Source organism: Bombina bombina, chromosome 5, assembly GCF_027579735.1.
Source record: "Bombina bombina isolate aBomBom1 chromosome 5, aBomBom1.pri, whole genome shotgun sequence".
Taxonomy (NCBI): domain Eukaryota; kingdom Metazoa; phylum Chordata; class Amphibia; order Anura; family Bombinatoridae; genus Bombina; species Bombina bombina.
This window is the reverse complement of record NC_069503.1, coordinates 923371489-923388037: the sequence shown is the minus strand read 5'-3', so window position 1 is coordinate 923388037 and position 16549 is coordinate 923371489. Positions and strand designations below refer to the sequence as shown.

Here is a 16549-nt window from a genome sequence, read left to right as displayed (position 1 = left end):
CTAAAGAAATGTAATGTATGTAAGTATTTTCCTAACATGAGGTTTGATATATACATTTAGTCTTTTTGTCTAATTAGGATGAATGCATTAATTGTGTAACATTTGGTAATTGTAAAATATACAGAACATCCTATATTAAAAAAAAAATTAATAATAATCAGAGATGAGATAAACATACAGTTTGAAGACAATACACTGGATGGCCAAAAGTATGTGGACACCCCTATTTCTAACTGGTGTAAACATCCAGTACATAGCCATGAACATTCCATGACAAACATTGCAGTACAATGGGTTGTACTGAAGAGCTCAGTAACTTTAACCGTGGCACTGGTATAGGATGCCTCCTTTGCGACAAGTCAGATCTGCCACATTGAACTGTAAATGCTATTATTGGTAAGTGGATGCATCTAGGTGCCACAATAGTTAAGCCAAGAAGAGGTAGATCACACAAATTCAGAGTGAGGCTGCTGATTGCCGAAGCATCTGTTGCATCACTCACTACAGAGTTCCAGATTGCCTCTGGAAGCAACATCATCACAAGAAATATGCTGGGAGCTTCATGAATGGGTTTTCATGGCCGTACACAAACCTCTCAACATGTGCAATGCCAAGCGTTTGTGGAGTGGTTTAAAGTTCGCCTCTACTGGACTCTAAAGCAATGGAAACGATATCTATAGTGATGAATCATGCTTCACTATCTGGGAGTCTGATGGAATAATTTGAGTGTCAGAGATGTTACCTACCGGAATGCATAATGCTTACTTTAAAGAGACATGAGACCCCAAATTTTTCTTTCATGATTTGGGTAGAACATACAATTTTAAATAACTTTCCAGTTTATTTCTATTATCAAATTTCCTTATTCTCTTGGTATCATTTGTTGAAGGAGCAGCAATGCACTACTGTTTTTTAACAGAACACACGGGTGAGCCAATGACAATAGGTATATGTATGCAGCCACCAATCAGCAGCTAGAACCTAGGTTATTTGTTGCTCATGAGCTTTCTTAGATACACCTTTCAGCAAAGGATAACAAGATAATGAAGCAAAATAAACAATAGAAGTAAATTGGAAATTTGTTTAAAATTGTAAACTCTGTCTAAATCCTGAATGTTTTATGATTTTACTGTCCCTTTTAAAGTCTGGTGGAGGAAGGATAATGGTCTTGGACTGTTTTTCAGGTTTTGAGCTAGTCCCCTTATTGAAGAGTCATCTTAATGCTTCCAACTTTGTTGCAACAGTTTGGGGAAGGCCCTTTCCTGTTCCAGCATGACTTTGCCCCTGTGCACAAAGCGAGATCCATGAAGACATGGTTTGACGAGTTTGATGTTGAGGAACTTAAGAGGCCCCAACCTCAACCCCACTGAATACATTTTGCAGTGATATGGAACACTGATTTTCTTTTCAAAGACACACTCCAAAATCTTGTGGAAAGTCTTCCCAGAAGAGTTGCGGCTGTTATAGTCGCAAAGGGGGAGTGGGGGAAACCTCCCTATTAATGCCCATGTTTTTGGAATGGGATGTCCAACAAGCTCATATAGATGTGATGGTCTGGTGTCCACATATTTTTGGCCATATAGTGTATTGGTAATCACTTCTATTCTGTCCAAAATGACGTGCTCCAAAATGTTTAAATGTTTATAGACCACCTTTGTTTTCTTTATTTAAAACCATGTGCTTGTGTGGGTATAGGTCAAGTAAATATCACCTACTGGGTATAAATGCTTTATTCAGAGTGAAATGTGTTTGTTTGTTTTTTAGTCCCTTTAAACTATACTGTATGCTTCTGCTATGGTTTTAATCTTCTTGTATATTTAGAAATAGCATTCCCAATACAATTGCTGGAAACAGGTATTTAATATTGTTTTATTTTATTCTTAGGTTGGTCGTCTTGAAAATGCTATTGGCTGGTATCATAGTCACCCTGGGTATGGCTGCTGGCTTTCTGGGATAGATGTCAGTACTCAGATGCTTAATCAGCAATTTCAAGAACCTTTTGTTGCTGTTGTTGTGAGTACCTAAATTTAAATTCTTTTATAATTTTCAGATACAGTGTAAAAATTAGTTTTGCCGTTGTTTAGGCAAATGATGACATTGGAATCGAATCACACTTGTTTTTTTTTTATGGCCTGCAAGCTATGTGTGGGTTTTTTTTTTTTTTTTAATATGCTTGAAAAAAAATATCAAAAGAAGAATATTGTTTTGTGACGCATGAAAATTATGTGAAATTAAAATTTCAGTGTCCATTAATAAAGTTTTATTGGAACACAGCCACTATCATTCATTTATGTTTTGTCTTTGGCTTTTTTCTCATTACAATGGAAGAGTTGAATACTGTATGTGTCGCTGCCATCGCTGTGTACTACAGTATGTTGTCACAATATTCAAAGGTCAGGAAAATTTTAAGACAAAATCTCATCACTGCGGAATGAGGCTATAACCAAGTTTCTCATTTGTTCGTCATGTATTTTAAATTTTGTCCCTCTGGTTATAGAAGTGCCTATATAATATCCCAGATTTTGCCTTTTGGAGTGCAAAGCCTAATATATTTAATATCTGGACCTTTTAGAAAAAAGTTTAACACAATGTCTAGATTAAGGATTTAAAAATATTTACTGGCACTGCATTTGAAGTTATTGTACGTTTTTTATTAGTTTACTTGCTGATTTAAATGCAAAATGGGAAAGTGCTTTTTGTTTTGTATATTTTGTAGAAGAAGAAAACATCCTGTGGTCTTAAACTGATATTTGATTCGCTATTTTTAGATCGATCCAACCAGGACAATATCTGCAGGCAAAGTTAATCTTGGGGCTTTCAGAACATATCCAAAGGTAAAATCTCTAGTTTTTAATATTTAACTTTGAAATTAAAGGGACCGTAAACACATTTTAATTACAAGGCGTTTGTTTTCTTGCTATAGAATAATATATGAGCCAAGTCTAAACATTTTTAAAACAAATTAACGATGTTTGCTGCAAGTGTTTTTCTTCAATAGCTGAACTCCACTGACTACTTACATTAAAGCCTGAGTCTGCTGATAACAAGGCTAGGCATTCTCATATTGTTAATATAAAGTGCATTGTTTTGAAGTTCCTATCAGCTAAAGCCAATTAGGGAATAATATGTGGCAAGTCAGAGTAAAATTACACACGAAAGGGACAAAATAAATAATGAAAACAAAATGATTAGTTATTTTACTATAAAATCCCAATGTGTTTACTGTCTCATTAAGCACTGCATTGCAAAACCTCTGCTAATAAAATGGCCTTTTCATATGCAAACATAGCAAGGTTTTACAAACACATAGCAGTCTGTATAACATATATCTTGCATCAATTTCTGTCTAGTAAGAGCTCCTGTCTGAGTTCCTTACAAAACTACTGTGTAGCATATACCTATATACAGAAATCTCAAACAATTCCATTATAGCAATATAAAGTGTGATTTTTTTTTTTTTTTTTTTTAATATAATACTTAAACATTCTTGGGTTTTATTTTGCCTTTTGTAATGCTTTTAACCCTTTGACAGGATTAATTTGTCTATATCGGAACAATGTTCTGAGATTTCAATGATGGAGCAGGTAAGGGGGGCGTCCCTATGAACAAGGCACACCCTCCAAACCGCAATCACATCCTGGAAGCGACATTGGCTTCAGGACAGCCAAACGGTTAGGACGTTCTACTTCGTCCTAACGGCGCTAAAGCCCAGCGCGGTTAGGACGGAATAGAACATCATAACGGCGCTAAAAGGTTAAAATATTACTTAATTAACATGTAAAGTATTAAGAATAGGACAGGGCTTACATTTCTTTAATCTTTAGTTTTTACACATACTACTGCTTTTATATGATAATTTTCTTTGCATCTCATTCAAACGTTTATGTATTAGGGCTATAAACCTCCAGATGAAGGTCCCTCTGAGTACCAGACTATTCCACTGAACAAAATAGAGGATTTTGGTGTACACTGTAAGCAGTGAGTATTTTTCTTAAGTAAGGCTAGTTGCGCGATAGTGTGTATAGTTTTTCTTTTTATGGTACAGTCCAAGTTAGACAAACGGCACTATTCCTGGTGCAAGTGATGAGGGGCCACTGCAAACACCCTTAAATATAACAAAAAGAGCAAATGTCCACAGCACCAAATTCATGAAGAAATTCTTTGCTTAGTAAAAGCACCAAGGCACACCTACTGAGCAAAGAATGTCTTCATTAATTTGGTGCTGTGGACATTTGCTCTTTTTGTTCTTTTTATGGTGGTTTATACATTTGTAGGTAAAGAGCTGCAGCATTTGAAGCATGGTTCTAAAGAGAGAGTAAAGTAATTTCATGTGAAAAAAAATTGGTTTTCAGACTCCCTAGAGAGGCCAAAAAGCTAGCTAATAATGGAACCTAGGTTTTCTTCAAAATACTGCAAATTTAGACTGATGGTTAAGGCAAGCTGCAAAGTTTTGAAGAAAACCTAGAATACATAATAGTAGTGGCAGTGGTGCTTATGAGCCAGAAATTAATCAATTCCATTGACAAACAATGCATCAACATGCACTGCCTGTTAGCTTTAAAATCTAGTTAAACCGCTTTTAACTTTTTTTTAAATTAATTTAAAGAAGGATATTTAACAGAGTTCTTTCATAGTTTTTTTTTTTAGTGTTTAATAAGTATCCAACATTGCTCTGTTTACAAGGTAACATTTTAAAAATGTAATATGCTTTATAGCTCTAATGGCGTTATTGTTTTAAGTGAACAGTTTATTCATGTAATATCTGAGTGCTGCTATATAGGTACAGTACCCACATCATCTCTTATTTTCTTACCTTATAAGTCATTTTTGCAGCCTTGTATCCTCTGATGTTTTTTTACAAGTGAATATTATGTTTGCCTCCTGCCATAAAATCTATCTTGTGTTAATTAAGGTATTATGCCTTGGAAGTTGCATATTTCAAGTCTTCCCTGGACCGAAAGCTTCTCGAGTTGTTATGGAATAAGTATTGGGTGAATACTTTGAGTTCTTCCAGCTTGCTAACTGTAAGTAGTCTTTAAAAGAAATCCCATTATGTTATAGAGGCAAAACTAGCTCCTAAAAATCTATGTAACAAATGTGTAAACAGTGCTGTTATGTTTAGTTTCAGTGGGATGGCCTTTATAAATCAATATATTTTGTATAACACAGTACACAAATGATCTGTTTCTGTGAAAACTAACTCTGAATTAATTTATTAAAACTTGCTATTGATGTTTAGTCTGAAAATAGATAAAGGTAGATGCTGCCTATTGCCAGCCCTAACTAAACAAAAGGAGAGAATAAAATATGTAATACGTGCTTGTACAAAAGAGAGGTGCAAATCTTCTTCTTTTTAATGAGATCTATTAGAGATGTACAGTTGGAATCATTTTGTAATATGCGTGTATAGGTTTTCACAGGTTATGACTTATTCTTGAGCATGTGACTTGCTGAGCATCTGCTAGAACACCTGTTAGAGCATTTTAATACATCTTTCTCATGCTGTTTAAAAACATTTAGTCTATCCAGATTTATTTATCACATTTTATTGCGACTGCAGTTAAAGGGTTACAAAAATATAAAAGAAAATGTTTTTAATTGTTTGTTTTTTTTGAGAGTAACAAATGTAAAATATTTATTGATGAAATATGTTGCACAGAGAGCTCCTTAGGCAATTGTCCTTAGAGTCTATAGTCTCTTTTTTTTTTTTTTTTTTTTTTACAGGCACATTATCACTATTGACATTATACATATCTATTGCATAGGTTACAGTCAGAAAGTTTAACAATCACAATGTCCTTTTTTTTCCCCCCTCTTTCTTTCTTCCCCTTCTTTTTCCTCATGTAAATTAAACTTTACTGGGGTCATAAAAGAAAAAAAAAAGACATTATTTGTAGTTCAGCATCTAGAGGAATAGATAAGATTGTCTTTTCCTATTTAAGGAAAAATCTTTGCATTTGTTTTTCATTAGGGCTACTCAGACTAAGTTGTTCTAATATGATCTGATTTGTAAATCTTGTTTGAAAACTCCTTAAATTTAGGTTCCTGCGTGGTCTTCCAATTTCTGAGAATAACATTTTGACCAATCAGAATTATTGTATTTATTAATCTAATATTAGGATATGGCTTATCGTGGCTGAAAAGGAAGAAAATGTATCTTGGCCGGAGCGTAAGGTTACTGGCGTGCACCTTATTGACCCAGAAACAAACTTTGCTCCAAAATTGTGCAATTTTGGGGCAGGTCCAGAAACAATGCATTTTGTCAGCATCCTCAGCATTACATTTGGGACAGTTATCTACTTTCTTGTACCATTTTGTAATTTTACCTGGTGTCACATATAGCAGGTTTATCAGTTTAAAATGGGATTCCCTCCAACCTATAGAAACCAGGGGTTGGTCAGTTAACTTAAAACTTTGCAAGTGGATTCTATTACACTTTCTCGCAAAATTTTCAATATGTATTAACCCATGATGCTTAATAAGCATATTGTAAAGAAGTGAGATGGAAAGTTTCCCATTATAATATAGCCTGATGATATCATCTAGTCCCACGAGTGAAAGGTTACCCCAGTCTCCGCTCGTAAAGTTCCAATCCAGTGCTGAGTCTGGAGATAGGCAAAAAAGGAGACTTTTGGTAAATTAACCTCTGATCTCAACTCTGTAAACGTTTTTATCGTTAAAGTCCCATTCAAGCAGATATCCCTTAAGTTTCTAAGACCATTCATGTCCCATGTAGAGAAAACTCTGTGCATTAGCCCGGGAGGAAAATCCGGATTCCCTATTAGGGGTAAAAACTCTGATTTGTATCTCAGAGCAGACCTTCTGCCATGCAGATATATATTTAAATGTATACATTTGTGCAACAATACTGGTAATCTGGAAAACGGAATATGGATTAATGCTTTAAAGGAAAATGGAGCTATCAACTGGGATTCCATAGCATAAAAGGAAACATAATCCCTTTCTGTTAACCAATTCAAGGCGAATTTAGTGAGTGTAGTATAATTATAGAATTGAATATTGGGAAACGGCAGGCCACCATGTGGCTTAAAAAGGGATAGTTTAAAGAGCAAGATCCTTGCCTTTTTCCCACGCCATATAAACCTAGAGTATATTTTTTGTAGATATTTTATATCTTTCTTCAGAAGTAATAGGGGCAGATTCTGGAGTAAATATAATAATTTTGGAAAGAGGATTGCTTTTATTAGCATAACCCGCGCCGACAAAGAAATGGGGAGATTATCCCAGGGAATTTAATTTCTTCTCAAATACATCAAAGCATTTCAGAAAGTTTAGATCATACCATTGTGCTGAATTCCTACTTTAAAAAAGCCCCCAAATACTTAATTTCCTGAACTTCCTTAAAAGGATGTAAAATATTGCTCTTTGGCCTATGGATCCAAAGAAGCTCCTATTTCCCCCAATTAATTTTATAGCCTGAAAAGGAACTATAAACTTCGATAATCTGTAACAATTGGGGAATAGACTGGTGTTACTCAGAATATTAAAATATCATCTGCAAATAGTGATCTAACTAATATCTCATCCTCTAACTTAATCCCTTTTAACTCCTTTCTTAATGAAATCGTGAGAGGTTCTAAAGATAAGTTGAAGAGCAGCGGTGAAAGGGGGCAACCTTGGCGGGTACCTCGTTGCAAAATTAATCTATTTGATATCTCGCCATTAACAATAATGATGGAAGATGGAGCCTGATACAACACACGAACAAATTGATAGAAACAACCTACTAGACCAAATCCTTCAAGTGCACTAAATAAATGGTCCCATACTATCGAGTCGAATGCTTTCTCTGCGTCAACTGTAAGTAGGGCTAGGTCTGTTTTGTTATGGGACTTTGTCCCTATAGGTTTGTTCCAAAAATGATCAATGACCAAGATAGCTTTCCGGAGAGTTTTCACCGGATTCCTACCCAGCATAAAGCCTGCTTGATCCATATGTATCAATGAGTTCAAGTGTTGCTTAAGTCTTTGTGAAATAGTGGCGGTTAAAAGCTTGTAGTCTTGATTCAATAAGGATATAGGCCAGTATGAGGATAAGGCTTCTGGGTCTTTATTCTTTTTGAGAATTTATGCCACATTGGACGCTGTAAAAAACTTTGATTGCATTTGATTTTTGATATAATATTCATTAAAAAGTGAGGGTAATGTGGGGAGAATTTGGTCATGCAGGAGTCTATAGAACTCGTCTGGGAGGGCATCAGGACCTGGGGTCTTGTTTAATTTAGCCTTTTTAATAGCTTCTGAAATCTCGATTAGTGAAATAGGTTCATTTTAATTGGAGGAGATCCTGAGTAGCAATTTTATACTTTGCCAAAATTTTCTTTTATTCTCAGCATTGACTTCTCCAGCCGAATAAACTTCCTGAAAATATTTCACAAATTCTTGCCTTATCTCCGAGATATTAGTAATTCTTTTGTCGCTACTTTTGATTGTTGCTATGAAATTTTTCTGGCTCCAACCCTTAGATAATTTAGCTAAAAATTTAGCAGATTTCCCGTTATGCCCTCTGAACCTAGCTTTCTGTTTTTGGTCATCCAGAATTACTTGTTGCTTCAAAAAAGGTGTCTCTCTAATCTCGCAGCGGTATACTTACCCCAGGTAGTCTGAGATAGGTTAATTAGGTATTTCCTGTAGGTATTCTTTACCTGATTAGCTAATTGTTCCTCCCTACTTTTTGTTCTTTTTCTTCCATTTACATAGGAAAGCTTTAATTTCACCCCTAAATACAGATTTAGCCGTTTCCCAGAAAATTTGGGTTGTCTGTATATGAGGCATTGACCTCCAAACTTACATGCGTTGTGCTATGTGAGCAAAATCAAACTTATGCATGTGTAGCAGAGTGTCAGAAAAAGCAAACCAAGTGAAATACAACAGAAACCATTGAATGAAACAGGGTAACCAAATCTTTCGCAGAGTGTTTTATGACTCTTTATAATGGAGCACCCAATTTTAAGTCCTGAGCTACCTATAGAACTACTCACATTAATAAGCAAAAAAATGACTTAATTTCCTAATTTTACATAAGTCAGGGGCTAACCTTAGTATCTAGATTATACTTGCAGGGATTATTAGTAGGTATCTTTGCAACAATTACCACTGTGCATAAACCCAAGAATACCTTGGCATTACTTTAAGCTATATCCTTCGCCGGATAGCTCAATCTTGTTCTACAGGGTAGTAAAGTTGAGGAGTTATAATCTCCTATTGCCATAAAAAAAAATTATTAAAGATACTAGCCACAGCCCAGTTGTAAATGTTAATGTGTTGACCAAATTAGATATGTAAAGAGCACCATCTATTGGACATCAGGATTAATTACAGCATATATCAATTTATAAATTTCTACTGAAATCCATATACTTAGCAGGTTTTTCTAAATTATTTTTCAAGCCAGTGTACAGTCCCAGATCGTCCCCTGCTCGTAGGGGCAGTTACTCTTCCCTCCTGTAATAATTTCAGAATTGCATGAACAAAGGAAAGTTTATAAGCAAGCAGAAGAATTTTAAGTCCGTTTGCACAGCCTACTTCTTAAAATGCAGTCTATTTATGAGGACTAAAGAACAAACCGCAAGTTTGCCTAACATAGGTTAGAGTAAAGACCTGTCCTTCATTTAGTATTACAACAACGGGCCCTCTTTGCCTGAAAAAATCTTCAGTGGTGCTGTTCACTTATACTCATGCATAAGATGAACTGATCAGGGCCAGGAGTAATTCCTAATGCTGCTAAACGTGTTCAGATTGCCCTTCAGTAGTTATATGCAGCATGTTTAACTGCTTGTATCACCCCCAAACAAGGATCATGGCCTCACAGCTGGGCCTTTTACCCATTTGTGTGGTTTAGCTATATGGGCCTTTTCTAGCAATTAAACAAACCCCATAAAACGGTAGCCCTAACCAACACAAACCAGTTCCTCTTGGCTGCTTTTTAAGCCCCCTTTCTCCTGTTAAGTGTAGTCAGTCCACGGGTCATCCATTACTTATGGGATATTAACTCCTCCCCAACAGGAAGTGCAAGAGGATCACCCAAGCAGAGCTGCTATATAGCTCCTCCCCTCTACGTCACACCCAGTCATTCTCTTGCACCCAACTAATAGATAGGATGTGAGAGGACTGTGGTGATTAAACTTAGTTTTTATATCTTCAATCAAAAGTTTGTTATTTTAAACGGCACCGGAGTGTGTTGTTTTCTTCTCAGGCAGAACTTGAAGAAGAATCTACCTGAGTTTTGTGTATGATCTTAGCGGACGTAACTAAGATCCATTTGCTGTTCTCGGCCATTCTGAGGAGTGAGGTAACTTCAGATCAGGTTCACCTGCAAAGAGGTATGTTGCAGTATATTATTTTCTAAGGAATGGAATTGACTGAGAAAATACTGCTAATACCGATATAATGTAAGTACAGCCTTAAATGCAGTAGTAGCAACTGGTATCACGCTGATATGTATGTATGTTTACACTTAAGTATTTCTGGGGAATGGCACTTCACTGGGAAAATACTGTATGCATATAACTTTTAGCCTAACTTGCAGTGTGAGCGACTAGCAGCAGGCTTTTAATGACATTTCATAAATTAGATTTTAAACGTTTGCTGGCATGTTAAATCGTTTAATTATCTGAGGTACTTGGTGAAAAATTGTTTTGGGCGTTATTTTCCACATGGCTGTCGTTTGTTTTAAATTAAAACAGTTTACTGAGCTTCCCTCACTGTTGTATTGTGAGTGGGAGGGGCCTATTTTGGCGCTTTTACTACGCATCAGAAATTCAGTCACAGTCTGCCTTTTTCTCCCTGCATGATCCAGGACGTCTCCACAGAGCTCAGGGGTCTTCAAAACTAGTTTTGAGGGAGGTAATCACTCACAGCAGACCTGTGAGACTGTGCTTTGACTGTGATAAAAACGCTTATATTTTCAATTGTTATCCGTTTTTTCTGATATTAAGGGTTAATCCATTGCTATTGAGTGCAATCCTTTGCTAAATTTATGCTTTTACTGTGAAAATTTGGTTTCTATAACTAATCCGGTTCATTGTTATTCAATTGTGACAGTTTTTGTGTGCTTCTTAAAGGCACAGTAACGTTTTGCATATTGCTTGTAAATTTAGTTGTAAAGTATTTCCAAGCTTGCTAGTCTAATTGCTAGTTTGTTTAAACATGTCTGACACAGAGGAATCTCTTTGTGCAATATGTTCAAAAGCCAAGGTGGAGCCCAATAGAAATTTATGTACTAATTGCATTGATGTTACTTTAAATAAAAGTCAATCTGTACATGTTAAGCAACATTCACCAGACAACGAGGGGAAAGTTATGCCGACTAACTTTCCTCACGTGTCAGTACCTGCATCTCCCGCTCAGGAGGTGCGTGATATTGTAACGCCAAGTACATCAGGGCGGCCATTACAAATCACTCTACAAGACATGGCTAATGTTATGACTGAAGTTTTGTCTAAATTGCCAGAACTTAGGGGTAAACGAGATCACTCTGGGGTGAGAACAGAGTGCGCTGATAATGCTAGGGCCATGTCTGATACTGCGTCACAATTTGCAGAGCATGAGGACGGAGAGCTTCATTCTGCGGGTGACGGATCTGATCCAAATAAACTGGATTCAGACATTTCAAATTTTAAGTTTAAGCTGGAAAACCTCCGTGTATTACTAGGGGAGGTGTTAGCGGCTCTGAATGATTGTAACACAGTTGCAATCCCAGAGAAAATGTGTAGGTTGGATAAATATTTTGCGGTACCGACGAGTACTGACGTTTTTCCTATACCTAAGAGACTTACTGAAATTGTTACTAAGGAGTGGGATAGACCCGGTGTGCCTTTCTCACCCCCTCCTATATTCAGAAAAATGTTTTTAATTCATTTATTTCTGATGCCGTAGTACATTTAAACTTACGGCTAAGAATTCCGGATTCGCCATTCAGGCACGCAGAGCGCTGTGGCTAAAATCCTGGTCAGCTGATGTAACTTCTAAATCTAAATTACTTAACATACCTTTCAAGGGGCAGACTTTATTCGGGCCCGGTTTGAAAGAAATTATCGCTGATATTACGGGAGGTAAAGGCCATGCCCTGCCTCAAGACAGAGCCAAACCTAGGGCTAGACAGTCTAATTTTCGTGCCTTTCGTAACTTCAAGGCAGGAGCAGCATCAACTTCCTCTGCTCCAAAACAGGAAGGAGCTGTTGCTCGCTACAGACAAGGCTGGAAACCTAACCAGACCTGGAACAAGGGCAAGCAGGCCAGAAAACCTGCTGCTGCCCCTAAGACAGCATGAAGTGAGGGCCCCCGATCCGGAAACGGATCTAGTGGGGGGCAGACTCTCTCTCTTCGCCCAGGCTTGGGCAAGAGATGTCCAGGATCCCTGGGCGTTGGAGATCATATCTCAGGGATATCTTCTAGACTTCAAAGCTTCTCCTCCACAAGGGAGATTTCACCTTTCAAGGTTGTCAACAAACCAGATAAAGAAAGAGGCGTTTCTACGCTGTGTACAAGACCTTTTACTAATGGGAGTGATCCTCCCAGTTCCGCGGTCGGAACACGGGCAAGGGTTTTACTCAAATCTGTTTGTGGTTCCCAAAAAAGAGGGAACCTTCAGACCAATATTGGATTTAAAGATCCTAAACAAATTCCTAAGAGTTCCATCGTTCAAAATGGAAACTATTCGGACAATCTTACCCATGATCCAAAGAGGTCAGTACATGACCACAGTGGATTTAAAGGATGCTTACCTTCACATACCGATTCACAAAGAACATTACCGGTATCTAAGGTTTGCCTTCCTAGACAGGCATTACCAGTTTGTAGCTCTTCCCTTCGGGTTGGCTACGGCTCCAAGAATCTTTACAAAGGTTCTGGGCTCTCTTCTGGCGGTACTAAGACCGCAAGGAATTTCGGTAGCTCCGTACCTAGACAACATTCTGATACAAGCGTCAAGCTTCCAAACTGCCAAGTCTCATACAGAGTTAGTACTGGCATTTCTAAGGTCGCATGGGTGGAAAGTGAACGAGGAGAAGAGTTCTCTCTTACCACTCACAAGAGTTCCCTTCTTGGGGACTCTTATAGATTCTGTAGAAATGAAAATTTACCTGACAGAGGACAGGTTAACAAAGCTTCTAAATGCTTGCCGTGTCCTTCATTCCATTCAACACCCGTCAGTGGCTCAATGCATGGAGGTAATCGGCTTAATGGTAGCGGCAATGGACATAGTTCCTTTTGCACGCCTGCATCTCAGACCGCTGCAATTGTGCATGCTAAGTCAGTGGAATGGGGATTACTCAGATTTGTCCCCTACGCTGAATCTGGATCAAGAGACCAGAGATTCTCTTCTATGGTGGCTTTCTCGGCCACATCTGTCCAGGGGGATGCCCTTCAGCAGGCCAGACTGGACAATTGTAACAACAGACGCCAGCCTACTAGGTTGGGGCGCTGTCTGGAATTCCCTGAAGGCTCAGGGATCATGGACTCAAGAGGAGAGTCTCCTTCCAATAAACATTCTGGAATTGAGAGCAGTTCTCAATGCCCTTCTGGCTTGGCCTCAGTTAGCAACTCTGAGGTTCATCAGATTTCAGTCGGACAACATCACGACTGTGGCTTACATCAACCATCAGGGAGGGACAAGGAGTTCCCTAGCGATAATGGAAGTATCAAAGATAATTCGCTGGGCAGAGTCTCACTGTTGCCACCTGTCAGCGATCCACATCCCAGGAGTGGAGAACTGGGAGGCGGATTTCCTAAGTCGCCAGACTTTTCATCCGGGGGAGTGGGAACTTCATCCGGAGGTCTTTGCCCAAATTCTTCGACGTTGGGGCAAACCAGATATGGATCTTATGGCGTCTCGCCAGAACGCCAAGCTTCCTTGTTACGGGTCCAGGTCCAGGGACCCGGGAGCGGTCCTGATAGATGCTTTGACAGCACCTTGGACCTTCAGGATGGCTTATGTGTTTCCACCCTTCCCGATGCTTCCTCGTTTGATTGCCAGGATCAAACAGGAGAAAGCATCGGTGATTCTAATAGCGCCTGCGTGGCCACGCAGGACCTGGTATGCAGATCTAGTGGACATGTCATCCTGTCCACCTTGGTCTCTGCCTCTGAGACAGGACCTTCTAATTCAGGGTCCTTTCAAACATCAAAATCTAATTTCTCTGAAGCTGACTGCATGGAAATTGAACGCTTGATTTTATCAAAGCGTGGATTTTCGGAGTCAGTAATTGATACCTTAATACAGGCTAGGAAACCTGTTACCAGGAACATTTACCATAAGATATGGCGTAAATACTTACACTGGTGCGAATCCAAGAGTTACTCATGGAGTAAGGTTAGGATTCCTAGGATATTGTCTTTTCTACAAGAAGGTTTAGAAAAGGGTTTATCTGCAAGTTCTTTAAAGGGACAGATCTCAGCTCTGTCCATCCTTTTACACAAACGTCTGTCAGAAGTTCCAGACGTTCAGGCTTTTTGTCAGGCTTTGGCTAGGATTAAGCCTGTGTTTAAGACTGTAGCTCCACCGTGGAGCTTAAACTTAGTTCTTAATGTTTTACAGGGTGTTCCGTTTGAACCCCTTCATTCCATTGATATCAAGCTGTTATCTTGGAAAGTTCTGTTTTTAATGGCTATTTCCTCGGCTCGTAGAGTCTCTGAGTTATCAGCCTTACATTGTGATTCTCCTTATCTGATTTTTCATTCAGATAAGGTAGTTCTGCGTACTAAACCTGGGTTCTTACCTAAGGTAGTCACTAACAAGAATATCAATCAAGAGATTGTTGTTCCATCATTGTGCCCTAACCCTTCTTCAAAGAAGGAACGACTTCTGCACAATCTAGACGTAGTCCGTGCCCTGAAATTTTATTTACAGGCAACTAAAGATTTTCGCCAAACTTCTTCCCTGTTTGTCGTTTATTCTGGACAGAGGAGAGGTCAAAAAGCATCTGCTACCTCTCTATCCTTTTGGCTTCGTAGCATAATACGTTTAGCCTATGAGACTGCTGGACAGCAACCTCCTGAAAGGATTACAGCTCATTCTACTAGAGCTGTGGCTTCCACTTGGGCCTTTAAGAATGAGGCCTCTGTTGAACAGATTTGCAAGGCTGCAACTTGGTCTTCTCTTCATACTTTTTCCAAATTTTACAAATTTGACACTTTTGCTTCTTCGGAGGCTGTTTTTGGGAGAGGTTCTTCAGGCAGTGGTTCCTTCCGTATAAAGATCCTGCCTGTCCCTCCCGTCATCCGTGTACTTTAGCTTTGGTATTGGTATCCCATAAGTAATGGATGACCCGTGGACTGACTACACTTAACAGGAGAAAACATAATTTATGCTTACCTGATAAATTCCTTTCTCCTGTAGTGTAGTCAGTCCACGGCCCGCCCTGTTTTTTATGGCAGGTCTAAATTTTAAATTATACTCCAGTCACCACTGCACCCTATAGTTTCTCCTTTCTCGTTTGGTTTTCGGTCGAATGACTGGGTGTGACGTAGAGGGGAGGAGCTATATAGCAGCTCTGCTTGGGTGATCCTCTTGCACTTCCTGTTGGGGAGGAGTTAATATCCCATAAGTAATGGATGACCCGTGGACTGACTACACTACAGGAGAAAGGAATTTATCAGGTAAGCATAAATTATGTTTTTAGCAGCTGTATTTAACAGAGTAAGCAACATTCTTGCTCCTTATAACGGCATATCCCAGACCAAACACACGCTTAAGATAGAGCTGACACAGTCACCTTTCTGTTGCCATCGGGGTCCTCTGCACCAAGGTTAATACTTTCCAAACTCGGCTGTCTTGTAGGAAACTGGAACCAGACCAGCCAGCTAGGTGCATCCGCTTCAACCTTTCCAGAGAGGGGGGTCACGAACTCCAGATACCTCTGTGTAGTCACGCCCCACCCTACATTTGAAGGGAATACGGATCCAAACACCTCTCGGCCTTCTCCTGTACCGTCACCTCGCGCATAGCCGGCAACAAGACCAACGCCCGGTTTGTCTCACTCCGGCTAGGGTCAGTTGTATCCAGATGTCATTGGTGGTGTGGCTCTGCAGTCGAGCCCAGCAGCAGCGTGTGACTTCCTAGCCTGTAAGCAGACCATATCTGCCCGCTACCCAAACTGTAGTCGCCTAAGTACAGCCAAGGGATTTAGGCGTCCTGGGGAGATATTCTTAGCCCTTCTTGAATTCAGAGCATACAGTCAGCGTGCGTGTGATTGCCGACTTAGCCCAATCAGAAGTCCCCAATGCTCTCAATTGTTCGAGCATTTCTTTATTGCACTATTGTTTGTATATAGTTATGTACTAAACAGGCAGCAGTAAACGGACACTGTACATCCCCTGCCCAGATATACTATTACACAAGGACTTCCTTGTGTAACACCGCCAAATGTGACAGCTCAGTTACCCAGAACGAATGTGTGCGGGTCTTTTTTATCTTTGTCACCTCAAAGGTGGTAGACAGTGTAAGAAGCCTAAGTCATATGATTGCTGCTTCTAACATTGCGATAATCAGGCTTGCATAAGAGTCTGCCCCCCCCCCCCCCCCCGGGCTC

The 16549-nt window shown here is 39.1% G+C and overlaps 1 protein-coding gene across 2 annotated transcripts in view; it reads left to right on the top strand.

Annotated features, from left to right (window-relative positions):
• Positions 1-16549, top strand: part of COPS5 (COP9 signalosome subunit 5) — a 70734-nt gene that overhangs the window by 8544 nt on the left and 45641 nt on the right. For both annotated transcript variants that reach the window (XM_053715096.1, XM_053715097.1), the window contains exons 4-7: positions 1885-2013; positions 2769-2834; positions 3893-3978; positions 4913-5024. In XM_053715096.1, coding sequence (XP_053571071.1) covers positions 1885-2013; positions 2769-2834; positions 3893-3978; positions 4913-5024 — 393 coding nt within the window. The remainder of the gene's footprint in view (positions 1-1884; positions 2014-2768; positions 2835-3892; positions 3979-4912; positions 5025-16549) is intronic.